This window comes from Phodopus roborovskii, unplaced genomic scaffold (assembly GCF_943737965.1).
Source record: "Phodopus roborovskii unplaced genomic scaffold, PHOROB, whole genome shotgun sequence".
Lineage (NCBI taxonomy): Eukaryota > Metazoa > Chordata > Mammalia > Rodentia > Cricetidae > Phodopus > Phodopus roborovskii.
Window position 1 is genome coordinate 298694 of NW_026126576.1, and position 14768 is coordinate 313461.

The window sequence follows — 14768 nt, forward strand, 5'->3', positions numbered from 1 at the left end:
AAAAAAAAAAAAACCAAAGACAAAGCTACAACGGATAAAAGACCTAGGAAATGTACATCTAATTGACACTACATTGCATTAATCAATAGCTCCACTTTTTGCAAATTGTGGCTATGATAGTCCTGAACAAGAAGGGTATCCTGTTTAAGCTGCAGTAACTTTTCTGACTATGGATCATCATTTCTCTTGTGGCAGATTTTTACAGTTCCTCTAATGTATTTAGGGCAACTGTCTCAAAGTAACCTGCAGCTTTCCTGACAACTCCTCGCTCTCTCTCCTGCTAAGCACTGTAGCCCTTTTCTGCTGTATTGTTTTTTTAAACCTTCTGCTACCATATCCACCACTTCCACCACCAGATCCATAGCCACCACCACAGGGACTGCCTGAGCTTCTTCCACCAAAACTATCCCCTTTCATGGGTCCTTAATTTGATTGCTGTTGTCCACTATAATTTCCAAAGTCATTATAGTTTCCACCACCATAGTTACCTCCACCAAAATTTCCTCCTTCATTGTAACCATCATATCCTCCTCCACCACCATATCCACCACCTTGGTTCCCATATCCTGGTCCACCACCACCACCATAGCCTCCTCTACTACTGTGACCAGGACCACCACCATAGTTGCCACCATCACCTCCAAATCCATTATATCCACCATTACCACCTCCATAACTACCTCTGCTGCCACCACCTCTGCCACCATAGCCTCCTTTTCCACAAAAGTTTCCACCATGACCAAAATTACCTCCACTACCTAAAAAGTTTCCTCCACGACCCATAAAGTTGCCAGATCCATCTCCATGACCTCTCTGATCCAGCAGACTGCATCTCTTGTCTAGAAAGGGCCTTTTTCACTTCATAATAATGCCTATTAATATGTGGTATTTCTGAACAACAATTTTATCAACGGTGTCATGATCATCAAAAGATACAAAAGCAAATCCTTTCTTTTTTTCCACTCTGCCTTCCTCCCATCTTGCCATACTTTTCAAAGTAGTCTCTCAAATTATATTCTTCTGTATCTTCTTTAATACCACCAACAAAAATTCTCTTCACTGTTAAATGGGCACCAGGCTTTACAGAATCCTCTCTAGAAACAGCTCTCTTTGGTTCCACCACATGCCCATCAACCTTGTGTGGTCGAGCACACATTGCAGCATCCACCTCTTTAACACAAGAGTAGGTCACAAAACCAAACTCCCTGGAATGTTTTGCTTGGGGGTCTCTCATTACCACGCAGTCTGTAAGTGTGTCCCATTTCTCAAAAAGTTATTCTTAAGCTATTATCTGTGGCTTCAAAGCTCAGACCACCAATAAACAGCTTCCTTAACTGTTCTGGTTCTTTGGATCATGGCCCTCCATTTTGAGACTGGACTCACCTCTTCCAACTAATTCTTAAACTGAAGTAAGGTCAGCTTTCATTTGCAGTGATCAGAAATAAAAACTGTGGAATGAGAAAAATGGGAAATTTCTGTCTTTGAGTAAATAAGCCATGGTGCCTACATGAAGCTTAGCTACCTGGATGGGTTTCACAGGTTAGTTTGTTGTTATTTTAAAATGCATTTATTTACTTTACATCCCAGTCACAATTTCCCCCCCCTCTCTTTCCAGTCCCTCCCCAACCCCCTTTTATTCACACCCCACCCCCACCCCTGATTCCTCCTCCATCCCTGTTTAGGAAAGGACAGGTCTCTCATGAGTATCAACACAATATGGCCTATCAAGTTGCACTAAGACTATGCACCTTCCCATGTAAAGGCTGGGCAAGGTGATCCAGTATGAGAAGTAGGGTTCCTGGTCAGTTTTTAAATCAGTCACTGTGTGGGACATTTGTATAAAGAGTTGTCATCATTTAGAGCTACAGTTTCATGCTTTGGGTGTAGTTTTCCACCAAGACAACTTGATGGTTTTGATTCCCATTGTTCACATGGATGCTCATAACCTTCTGTAACTCCAGTTCCTGGGGATCTGATGGCCCCTTGTGGCCTTTGTGGGCAACAGATATATACATATTTGCAGGCAAAATACTCAGATAAAATAATTTGTTAAAAGCAACTGGACTGGATGGTTTCTGTTCACTTGATTCCTTCTGTCCCTCAGCCTTGACCTTTCCCACTGATGTTTGACCTCCTCCCAGGTTTCCATCATGTTACTGCCTTAGTTCTCTCCTCGTCTACCTCCTACTTACCCAATTTTCCTTGGGCAGGGAACTTTGCTGGAAATTTGGGGCTATTTAAGCATTCTGGCTCCTTTAATTTTACTTCCAATGTCTCTGCAGAGCTTTCTTTCTGAAATTATGGGTTTTTCCATAGCAGGAATTCTAGTATATAGGCTATTTTAAAAATACAAACATATATATATATATATATATATATATATGTGTGTGTGTGTGTGTGTGTGTGTGTGTGTGTGTGTGTGTGTGTGTGTATGCATATATAGTACTGTATTTGACTGTCTATCTTTAAGAATTTGACCCAGAACATGGTTTGAACTCCACAATGCTTAGACTATTTTGAATGGATGAAACTGGGAGTTAAAAATAATAAGTCTACAGTCCTTTTTAGTCCCCTTTCTTTCAAATACTTTCTAGCATGACACTGGCCAATCATGATCAACTACATGAGGGATCAACTTACCCATCATTCCTCACTTGGATACCCCAGGCCTCTAGTCCTCTAGTCCCAGTATTTCATGCTTCAGGGTTATCAGTGCTTAGACAAAAAAAAAAAAATAGCCAATAGATTCCTATCACTGTATCACTGTGAAGGATAGGAGTTTGAATAGACACACTGCTGTCTCCTTGGGGACAGCTTAGGGTAGGACATGGAACAAAACAATTTAATTAGGAAATGACTAATACAGGTTTAAGTCTTTATCAATCAGGACTTTCAATTTTATGCTATAATAAAGTTACAAGTCTCAGTTGCTTTGGCAACTACTTCCTATTCACTGTGTGTATCCATCTGGGTTGGGAAGGGAGGAGGAAGGGCCTCTTCATTGTGGTCCCTTGGTGATCTGATCTAGGCTGACAGTACAGCTTGTGCCTATTCCAGAAGCAAAGAGAGATCTGGAGAGTATTTCTCCAAACATTAAGATTCCAGTCTCAGTGTGATTATACCTGTCCTCACTGACCAAAGCTTTAACCCCTAACCAACACAACAAAGTGTCCCTGCTATCCATCCTACCATGGTGAGAAGATTTAAAGCCACAGCTTCCCTGAAAGGCACGGGAGTCACTTTGGTTTAAATTGAAATAAATCTCACTGTTTGTTGAAGCTAGGGAGATGGCTTAGTGAGCAAAAGCACTTGCTACACAAGGGTGAGGACTGTGTTAAAATCCCCATCATCCACATTAAAAGCAATCTATGCCTATAACCCAGAGGCAGAGACAGGAGGATTGTGAGGGCTTCCTGGCCACCAACCTAGCTCCAGGTTTGATGAGAACCCCTGTCCAGGAAAAAAGGTGGAGAGTGACATAGCAAAACAGTTTATATCCTGTGCACACACAAGCACCACATATAGCTACATCACAGACTCACATATGCAGCACACACAGCCAGTATTGCTGATGTTTATGTTATGAAGGAAAAGATCACTGGCTGCGACGTAATAGGTTGGGAAGAAACACATGGAGTGGTGATGACATTCTTACTTCATTTACTCATTTCACTCATCATGTCCATGCATAGAATGTCACAGCAAATCTTTTGGCTTTTTATATATCTCAAAATTTTTCTAAAGTGCCTTAAACACGATCCACGAGTCCATGCTTCAACTGTATTGGATTATAGTATAGCAACTATGTTGATCTTTTGTTTAATCCCTGGAAATAGAAAATATAAGGTAAAAGCATTTCAAATTTGTAGCATTTATTAGCATATTAGCGTTTCTTTTTAATTTAAATTCATTTTGCAGACCGAAGTCAGAAATCCCAAAAATCATGGGACTGCCTTGAGCACCTGAATGTTTCAAATGTGTAGAATAACATATGTCTCTACAGTAAGTGACTAATAAGTTTTGAAACTGTCTTAGTGTAAAACAAATAAAACATAAAGGCAGAGTTTGAAATTACTTTTTCCTGAATTCCTTTATTGAAATATGGAAGAGATAGGCTCTTGTGCAGAGCATTTGAGCTAGGAATTCACTCTACCACTTTGTGCTTCCTTCTGTTACCTTGAAAGAGTTCTCTGTGCTTTCTTAGCTTCCCTCCATGCTCCTCCCCTGTGAGATGGAGATAATGGCAATGCCTGTCCTCCTGGGTTAGTGAAACACTTTAGATTATGCCTTACAAGATAGAATTCAGAGTAGTGTAAGCATATGCGGAAGGTCTGATGAACTCTGGCTCCTGCTCCTGTGACTTTCTATTTTTGTCTTGATTCTGCAGCATGAGAATAAACCTTCTATAGACACCCATTAATTAAGACCGTAATAATGAGCCACAGAAATGAGACATATGAACCTCAACTAAAAACTTGTCATTCTTAACTCATTTGATTGTTATTTTGAATTTTTTATTTGTGGAGAGAGGCGTGTGGTATGGTGGTGTGGTGGTAGTGATGGTGTGTGTATTGTCCGTGTGTGTGTGTTTGTGTGTGTGTGTGTGCTCATTGGCAAAGCAGTAGGAAAAACTGGTGAAACACCAAGAGGGTCTCACTCTTTCACTTTGCAGAGCATGGAAAAGAAGATTTTTCTCAAAGATAACACCCCAGCCTTCTTTATAATACCCATAAAAGGCAAAGGCATTCTCAGAAACTTTGAAGTTTTCAAGGCAAGAAAATTGTGAGAACCATCTCAGCTCTGAAAATAATGTAGGGGACTTAGGGTGGTGACCTTTGACAGTGGGGACCATCTTGTCTTTCTTTTTGCTTTTGTGCAAGCATCTAGCACATAGTAGGGGTGATGTAAGTGGCTTGGGAAGCAATTGAATGAGTATTTCAGAGACTTATCACAGGCATAGCCTATAAAAGAAAAGTAGGTCATCTCCCATGCGTCTCTAAAGTTTAAGTACAATCATAGTATATTTCCAGGGAAGCTGGGGTTCACACCATAGTACTCAAGATGCTACTGAACTTCTGTGTGTTTTCCCTTCCCATCTCAGCATGCTATTTAAAGAAAGCAAAAATACTTTGACAAAGAACCTTGAGCATATTTCTTCATTAGAACCCAGTCTTTGGTGCCAACAATGATATATTTCTACTTATTAAACATGTTAAATAACTCCAAAGATTGTTATTTGGCTTAGGAACACAAGCATCAGTTATATTCCAGATAAATTGTATTCCAAGATTTAGCTGACAAAACAAAAGAAAAAAAAAAATCAGGGTAAGCCTAACAGTATATTTGGTTAACTTGTTGGCAAAAAGAACAGTCAGCAGAGGTAAGACCTGGTGTATCTTTTCCATTCCCATATACTGTTCCAAGCCTAACAGTCATTAACATTATCAATATTTTTCATGATGCTTCCCTCTCTTTCATTTTTCTTTCCCTTCTCAGTCTCCTGGCATGAGAATGGTGTAAGACAAAAACCTCCACCACATACCATCAGGTAATAGTGTGTTAAAGCGCTGCTTGAGTCCTGGGGGAGTTAAGGGCAGTTATTAAAATGTACCGTATCTCCAATAGAGGGTAATGTCACTTTAAGACATGTGAGACTTTAGAGAGGAAGGGTGTACTGAAACAGACTCCTGCTCCTTCCAGAAGGTATAGCAGCCCAGCTCTTACATTTCGCTGCCTAACTCTGTCCTGAATGTGCCGGAGTGGGGATGGTCTGTCGGTGGCTATAAACTGCTTCTCATCAGGGAAACTACATTAGCTCACCATCACTTCAAAGGTCTCGTCAGACAGAGGTGACGCCAGGAGATGATTTAAAGGTGAAAATGACAAGGTTTCCACCCCTCAAACCCTGGTTCCTATTCTGACAATACAGTGAACGAACCCAACGTCTTCTTAACTGTGGAACCAGGATTGGAAGAGGAACGCTTTTTTCCCCCTTTAAATCTCGATAAAGAACTGCTGGGAAGCATTCTCTTTGAATATCTCAGAATTGTGGCACAGATGGATTTTAAAAAGTGTTAGCGTTTTCCAATGAACACTAGGAGAGTGCCCTGCTCTTGGCTGGATTTTTCAGGTAAGAAAGCCTTTGTAAAGATTGAAGATTGGGATTGGGAAAGCAGGTTTGAAACATATTCAGAGAAGTATGCTAGGCTACATGCATTATTTGGGGGGAAACACTGCTGCTGTGCGGAGCAGAGCTCTGCCAGAGAGCAAGCGAGCGGGCGAGCAGGGGAAGGGATATTCAGGATCCTGGGAAGTAATGCTGAGAATTAAAGAAAGTTAACAGGAAAAAAGAAAGAAAAAGGGAAGTGCTGCTACTGTCAAGGCAGAGCTTCCTTCTGCTGCCGAGGTCTATGTGGATTAAAAATGAACAAGAGACAGCAGAGCTCTGAGGAATTGTTAAGTTCTGATCATGGTTGGATTTTCTTCCTGAGTTAAATTTCCAGTACATTTTTAACAGTGATTGACAACACAGCAAATGCATGCCGGGTCACCTCTGTTTTGTCTTTCTGTAATGTGCAGGCTGTTCTGAGAGGCTTTAAAATGCACTCAATGCACTCATTTGGGGATTCACAGGAGGGGAGTTGTTATTTATCTCTGCTAATGAGAATGCATCTATGCTATCCTGCTAGTTCTGAAAACAAGGAGGCAAAGCATGCTGTATACAAAAGTAAACAGTGGGCTACCAAACTAGAAACTAATTAGAAAGTGAGTGGTACATCCGGGTCCCTGCCTGGGGCATTGATGGCTCCATGTGGTTGGAAAGAATGCTTTCCCACTTCTCAGTTAATTACAGTTGTCAGGTTTATCTATTGTTAGTCTCAAAGCCCTTCTCAAACACTCCACCTCTCTAAAAGCTGCAACTTACCCAGAATTATAGACATATATCTCTGTGTGTGTATATATTGGTTATTTTTGCTGAAAACCACTGGTTTTGAAAGAGTACTAAATTCCACAGATAAAGAAAGCATACTGGGAGGTCATGAGCAGAGTTTCAATATTTAGTGGAAATTCCTGAAGGGTGTCATTTGAAAGAGGGAATGAGGAAAACACAACCTTGATTGCACAAACCTTCTCTGAGCTCTCTAAGAGAAAGGCATGTTGCTAACTGAATTCTTGTATAGAAGATGCCTCCTATCCCTGGCTGACTAAGGAAGATGCTTCAAGTTTGATTAATTTGGCAATATGAAATGCAGCATAAGGTGTTGTTTGGGAAATTGGACAATATGTAGCGCCGTTGAGCTTCTGTATTTCCTGAGATGCTTGCTCATAGGTGCAGATAAGACTGTCAAAGTTTGAGTGCCTGAGAAAAGGTATATGCTCACCCATAAATACACACACCACCTGTAAATGCATATTCATCAATGCTCTGGCAAATGCCACAGTGGGGTCTTTGGAGGCAAAACAATACTGTAAATTATGGCTTGCTGTAGGACAGATGCATAAACCTTGCATCTGAAACTTACTCTGGCTGAAGACATACTTCCTTCTGATTTCAAGTCCACTCAGAAAGATCAGTTCTATCGGGAGATTACAACATGCCTCTGAGAAATGATTACTTAGTTTAGAGGACAGCATTGCCATTAAAAATTCATGACTGTAGAATTAAAGAGAAAAAAAAAGAGCCCACTCTTTTCTTTCAGGCTTATGTCAGACTTGCAATGAAGTTAGAACGAGCAAGTCTGCAGCTTTTGTATGTGTGGGAAAAACTAGTTTGCAGCTCTTTGTGTAAAACTGGACATTTTCGTGGGCATGAAATGTTTTTATCTGCCTCATCGATAGTCAAAAACTTTATTTTTGCATCTTAGGCAATCACTGGCCTTTTGTTTTCCACACCTTGAGGGGCATATTTATAAGCTTCTGCAAAGGGTCTTCAATCCTACTCCCTGGCATGACCTCTGCTGGAATGATCCTTCTAGCCTGCCAAGTAGCAAAAGAATACTACTTCTGATATCTCCTCTCCCTTCCCTCCTCAGTCGGACAGGGTGCACCCAGGGCTGAAAGCCAGGGGTAACCTGTTCTTGTCTCATGTTCTCTTTAGAGAATGGCAATGGTCTCTGCGATGTCCTGGGTCCTGTACTTGTGGATAAGTGCTTGTGCCATGCTGCTCTGCCATGGATCCCTCCAGCACACCTTCCAGCAGCACCACCTGCACAGACCAGGTAAGTGTGTATGTGTGTGTGTGGGGGGGGTGTTGCTTCACAGCGGCTCCCCTAGGCTCACCCTGGTCTCTTCAACAGATGGTGTAATGCAAGTGACAGAAATTGCTGTAGTGTGGGCAGTTTGCCTTTGAATTCTAAGACACATTGTGGGCTGGGTGCTCTGGGGGATTGAGCGTGTACCTAAAACGCCTTGGAGGTATTTCTGTTAATTTCTCAGAAAAGGTGGTTTTCTCTAAAGGAGTCATCGGCCCACCCCCGCCCCTTCATCCCCACTACCACTATCCTCTTCCACACACCTTGTTTAGGAGAGTGATTTGGTTTTGGACAATAGCAAAAAAAGAAAAAGAAAAAAAGAAAAAAAAATCTACAAACTGGTGGAGTAACTTTCAAGACTGGGGGATTCTAGAGAGGAAGCATGTATTTGCTGGGTTGAGTTTTTACCTAGTACAGACACTGTCATTTCTGTCTGTGTGTTAATGACCAGACTGACTTTAGAAGTTGTCAATGAAAAAGAAAATGAAACAGCGACTTACTATGTCGTGTCTGCTTTAATTTGCGTCCAGTCTTCGCTCCCTTCCTTCCATCACTCTTGGATCCTCGAGAATGTTCCATGCCCCCCCCGTGCCCCCACCATTTTTTCCTCCCCCTGTTGGCAGTTTCAGGAACAAGTTCGCTCTGGCATGCTTTTTTGAAATTTTCTTTTCTCTCTCTTTTTTTTTTTTTCCTTTTAGTTCTGGATGCAGTTTGCTTTCTTCGGGCTTCTGACCCTGCCCTTGCCCAACTCTTTAATCCCGATTTTCCTTGCTTTTTGTCTCCAGCTTTCTCATACAAAGTCACCCCCAGTTCAATTGTCCTTAAAGCTTCCAGGTTGATTCCCACAAAGGTGTCCTTCCGTTTCCCCTATGGCTCTGTTTAGCCTTTGTGTCCTTTCACAGCACCCCCTACCTTCGCCGTCCTTGGTGGGTCCCTCGGATGGGCAAGTACAACGTTTGGGGACCAGTTGCACACCCAAGTTCGGCTCCTCAGTTTTGAAGTGCTGCCGCCCTCCCTGTAGGACCCTCTCCATATCTTTCCCTGGCCTCCTGCCATCCTGGGGCTTCTTAGTGCAGCAGGTCCAGGACCGGAGTCCGCAGAGCTGTCTTTCCTGGCTCCGCAGCCTTGACCGTGGTGATCCTGTACTCTTGTTTTGGCCTTCTCCAGTCCCTCTCTGGGTGCCTTTTGCTGCCTGCCAGGGTTCAGCCTCCAGGCTGGGGCAGAGTGGATAGCGCGGGGAGGGTGCACGCCAGCTCACGCACTCCTGCTGGGTCTGCTGTCCTCCGCTGCAGAGAAGGGCTGGGGGAGGAGGAAGCCAGCTGTCCCTGGGTCCCAGCCGCTTTCCTCCCTTCCACAAGCCAGGTCAGCAAGGGAGCGAGGGGGCGCTGGTACCCCTGCGGGTGGGCTTGGAAACCATACCTCAGCCGCTGCTGCTTGCCTGTGTTTTCTGTGTCCTGTGTGCAGACCCTGGCACGGGAAGCGCCAGATTTCTGACAGAAGCTTCAGTGTCAACATGGAAGGAACACAATCGTGAATTTGGGGATCCCTGAGCTACCTCCAACTACTTAATCGCCAATCTGTTCTGGCAAGAAAAGTCTTGGGCTTGTTACATAGTCATATAAATAACCTGGGAAATGTGGTTTCACTGTAACAGTCAACAATGAGGTAAAGAACCACCCATCCCAACAGTGCTTAGTGCTGAGACTGTCTTCAGGGTTAATTCATATTGTTAGTTTAACTACTGTGTAAGTGGATATAGTTTACCCCCTTTGCCTAAAGCATGGATGTGGAAGTTTAGAGTGACTGGGTGAGTTGAAACCACCCCAAGAATGGCTGCCAAAGAAGGTCATGGCCATGTGATTCTACCACAAGAGGGGAAAATGCCCCAAACAGACAAATTGTCTATACTAGGCAGCCTCTTGAATAGAATCAGATATAATCTATGAAGACATTAAGGTCAGATCAATGCACACACCCTTTTAAACTGTAAGCCAGTTCTGGGAGGTTGCGGAAGCAGGTGGCTGGTGGTGGGGGGGTCAACATCTCTGTCACTAACTTTCCTGACATGGACTTGGACTTTCCATATCTGAACTAATTTCCCTATCACAGATGGGGGGGGTGTGTGTGATGAGGGTGGGGATGACTTCCTAGGAAGTGGGAAGTGCTGGGTATAATGTGAATTTCCCTATAAATATCAATCATAGTCACCTCCTGTTTGAGGGATTGCGACCTATAAGTCACAGATGTTGAATGAGTCAAATTTTACTGTTTGCACTGCTAACAGATCCACTTGGCTAGGACATAACTTGTTGACTTTGTTGTTTCCTAAGCATGTGATACAAGGCTAGGACATGCCCATGATTATAACCTTTCTTACTTTATGCTGTGTGTAGTTAAAAAAAAAAAAAAAAAAAAAAAAAAGAGCCGGAATGGTATAGTTTGTAGGGAACTCTCATACAACATGTCTATTTGCTTATGGGAACTGGGACTATCATGTGTAACAGAGAAATCCATAACATCATAGGTCTTATTAAAATAGCATATTTTAAAAATCGATTCTGCCTGAAATTAAACTCATGGCTCCTGTTCTTCCTTAGCTATGTGGAGTTTGCTCATTATCAGCCAATACATGTTGAGGTTATTCCTTCAGTATTCTCAGGAACTTTGTTACCAACGAGTCTGCCCCCAAATATGCACTCTTTGAGCCCTAACTCAGCCTTACTGTAGAAAAAGAAGAACTATGAATGCTTCCTCTAGATGCAGAGTAGTTAAAATAATGTTGGTTTGGAAGTCCAGTGGGTCTGTGTAGTGTGATTATTCAACTTTCTTAAGATTGCTACAGTAGCTGCTGAGATTAAACTGATAGATCTTGGTCATAGCAATCTCCCAAATTATTTCAGTCACTCTTTAATGTGTTCTGTTTTGATTTTAAGAGTAGAAACGTGTTTCTTTTCTTTTTTTCTCTCTCTCAGATAAGTGTTGTGGCATTTTCCTTTGTGGATCTTAAATCTTTAGGGACACTAATGAAATGTGTGTGAAAACAAAACCAAGAAAAAGAAAGGGGCCAGTTATCTGTGACAACCCATCCCTAAATGAGCAAATAAATAAATAAATAGTTGGATAAATGAGCAAAAAAGGGAAAACATAATTTCATTCTCTCAAATCAGTGAAAGTAAGTGACATGATGAGAAAAAATGAGACAGCAGCGGATCCCAGCCTTGCTACATTTGCCTAAGCTTGAAAAATCACCTCCTTCCCAAGGCAGAGCAATGTACTTGGCATGCATGGCAAGCATGTGGAAATGTGCAAAGTGACAAATCCTTCAGTATGTGTGTGTGTGTGTGTGTGTGTGTGTGTGCACGTGCATGTGTGTTGTGTGTGTGTGAGAGAGGAGGGGGTCTCTACAGCCACCCTCACCTGCTTTGGAATGGCATCCCCTCCCCCTCAGGCCAGCACCTCACAGGCAGCTTTGCCATCCCCTCCACAGCAAGATTGATGGTGTTCCGATTGCAAGCAGGCAATTTCAGTCTCTCAAGAAATAATCCACTACACTGACAGATGAGAGGAATTTGACGAGCCATTCCCCTTGTTGAGATTGCGCCTCACCTGGATGGCACCAGCCAGCCAGGCTCCGTTAGGGGAAATGGTTAGAGATTTGGGCCAATTTCTGCTGTCATAACGTGAAATTGGGGCAGTGTTTTTGTAAGGCCATGCGTTTGTGATCTGTCTTCTCAATGTAGTGGGTTTGTGCACAAACAGAATGAGAATATGTTAACCGACTGATTTTAATGTATTCGCCTGCAGCCCCTAAGTACTTCCTATTTTTCATATTTATAGTATTAAGAATGCACCATTTATTTTCACTTACTCACTAGTTAGGGAAGATTAAAACAGTCAATCAAATGAAACTGAAATTTAAAATTACATAAGTGAATAAATGTGCTGTAGATTAACAGATTCATAATTTCAATAATTAAATATGGGAATAGTTTTTATCTGGGGAAAGATGTAGGAAGTTACTATGACAACATGAAAAATATTTAGGCCTCTCCCCCATTGCAAACCTTTGTAAGGACAGTTAATTTTAAAAAGACAGATTCAACAATGGGAACTCAGATGTAACATCTCTTTGGTTTCCAGTAATTAGGACAGCCTAAGTTCTGCACTCTCAACAGTGGGTGCATGGGAGAGAAAGGATAAATGGTCTGCCAAATGTAGCCTTCCAATTAAGATTATGTTTTCTCCTGGTATGGATATATGAATTATGATGATAGTTTTAATGCTTACTTTATTTGGGGCATGTGGGTAGATTGGGTGTATGTGTGTGTGTGTGTGGGGGGGTGCCTTTGAAACAATAAAATAGTCTTCTCAAAATTCTTTAGCAAGAATCCCTCAGATTCTTTAGGCAAATAAAATTATGTATCTATGAATTACACAAGACACAAGTTAGAAGTAAACAATGAATCATTTGTTCTTGAGTCAATATGATTTCACTTACATTAGAAATGCTGTATAAAAGTTTGCTCTGAATAGAATATCTATTCTTGTAATTAATACTTTACAAGATTTAAGACTGTATTACGTTTACTGTGCATGTTAGAAGTCCTTGTTTATAACTTTATTATATAGTGACCATCACCATCCATTTTAACATGAGGACCTGAGGTAAATCAATAAAAATGTGTACATACCTTACATTATTTTTTACCCCTACCATTCAAAACTACATTTTCAAAAGCTGACTGGGGCATTGAAAAGCCAAGGTGCTTTTCAATAAAGGGGTGCTGGATAGTTTTAGTGTGTAAGAACTAGTGGGCACAGCTGTGGTTGCATATTTTCCTTTTAGGAATGCCTACTAGCTCAAAGTTGCTAAGTAGAGTGGATTGGTGTTAGGATTGGAGAAGACAGGCTGTTATTTGGTGTAAGCTGGTGCTAGTGATAATGCATTGATCATCTGATGGATGATACTGACCTTCTCCAAGAGATAGAATGCAGCTATGGACATCAAATTAAACCCTAAAATACCAGAGCTAAGTAGAGATATAAGTACATATTTCCTGTCATTGTCATGAACTTGGAACAGAATGATGACAATACCATACAAATGGCTGCTGTTTGAGCACAAGACTGTGCCTTCAATTCATAGTTAAGCAAGATGTTACACTACATGGCAAACTAAAGTATTTAGTAGTGGCACAAATGAACATTAGTTGCCAATTACTGATTACTTAAAGTTCATAGGAGAGGATGATCTGAACTTTCAACTTGAAACACTGCAGAACATTTTAGTTTGTGTACACTGAAGCTGGTGAACCATTTTCCTACAGCATTGTATCCCTTAAATGTGTTATCTCTTAAAATGTGAAATGTGTGCATTTGATGCATGCTTCCACTTCTAGATGCTTACCCCCAAGAAAAATGTTGGACATGTATGAAAAGATTTATGTTGAGGGGTAGTTATTGCAGTAATGGTTATAATGGCAACAACAGAGTTTCATTCATCGAAATGGGATTGATAAAATAAATTATGAAACACATCTACCTGTGGGATTCAGCATGGCCATTACAAAGGGAGAGTTATGTTTATGCGTGCTCATGTGGAAAAATCCCTAAGATATTTACAAATGAAGAAAAAAAGGAGCAGAATACTATTTCAAAAATAATTTGAAGAAATGAAAAAAACAAATAAATATGTAGTACTAGTGAAATCTGAAGAAAATTCTTAAATGACTTAAGAGGGTTTAATTTTTTAATTTGTACATATTAGTTATACATAATAATGGGTTGTATATAATAATTTTGTTCATATCCAACACCCTTTTACTATCCCTTGTCTTCATATTCTGTTATTTTTTCTTATTAATTGGTTCCCCTTCTACTTTCATGTCTTTTTTATAAGATTCAGATTTCATTTGTAAGTGTGTGTATGTGTGTGTCTAAGGTGGGTATGCACACATGAGTGCCAGTGCCTAAGGAAGCGAGAGGTGTTGAATGTGCTGGATCTGGGATCACAGGTGAGCTGCTCGATACTGATGCTCAGAATCAAACACTGCTGCTCTGTGAGAGTAGGCTATACCACCAAAGAAAGCTCTTCTCCTTCCCCCAGAAGCTTGTACCTATCTATAGATTTTCACAGAGGGATACTGCCTCCTGTGTCTCTCCAAATCTATGTCATAATGTTAACAGGTCCGGTCGTATGTAGACTTTGTTCAGGTAATGTTTCTGAGAGAGCTCAAGAGGGCCACAGTCATGGCTCATAATTTTCACTAATTGTATTTTTAACTAATTTTGGATAAGCATGTCTGGCTTTTTAACGAAAGTCTCAACAATTTAGCTGTAGAGTTTTAATGTTTAAAACAAAAATGAAGGAGGATGGGTGAGAATGAAAGACCCGTAGAACGTGGACCCTCACGCTCCCACTCAGGAAAGGCAACACCCCAAATCACTCACCAGAAGCGGTCTTGATGTAAAAGCATGAGGTCTTTTATACACCAAGTGCACTGGGGTCCACAGTCA

The 14768-nt window shown here is 41.3% G+C and overlaps 1 protein-coding gene and 1 pseudogene across 3 annotated transcripts in view; one reads left to right on the forward strand and one right to left on the reverse strand.

The window, feature by feature from the left end:
- Positions 1-204: 204 nt before the first annotated feature.
- On the reverse strand, positions 205-1366 carry LOC127236043 (heterogeneous nuclear ribonucleoprotein A3-like; annotated as a pseudogene).
- A 4266-nt stretch (positions 1367-5632) lies between these two features.
- Tafa1 (TAFA chemokine like family member 1) overlaps positions 5633-14768 on the forward strand; it is a 508456-nt gene continuing 499320 nt past the window's right edge. The window contains exons 1-2 of one of the 3 annotated variants that reach the window (XM_051203521.1): positions 5633-6130; positions 8099-8219. In XM_051203521.1, the coding sequence (XP_051059478.1) occupies positions 8102-8219 (118 nt within the window). In that variant the 5' untranslated portion in view covers positions 5633-6130; positions 8099-8101. Of the gene's footprint in view, positions 6131-7218; positions 7371-8098; positions 8220-14768 lie in introns of those variants that run through there. The other 2 variants (XM_051203518.1, XM_051203519.1) reach the window with 2 other exon arrangements.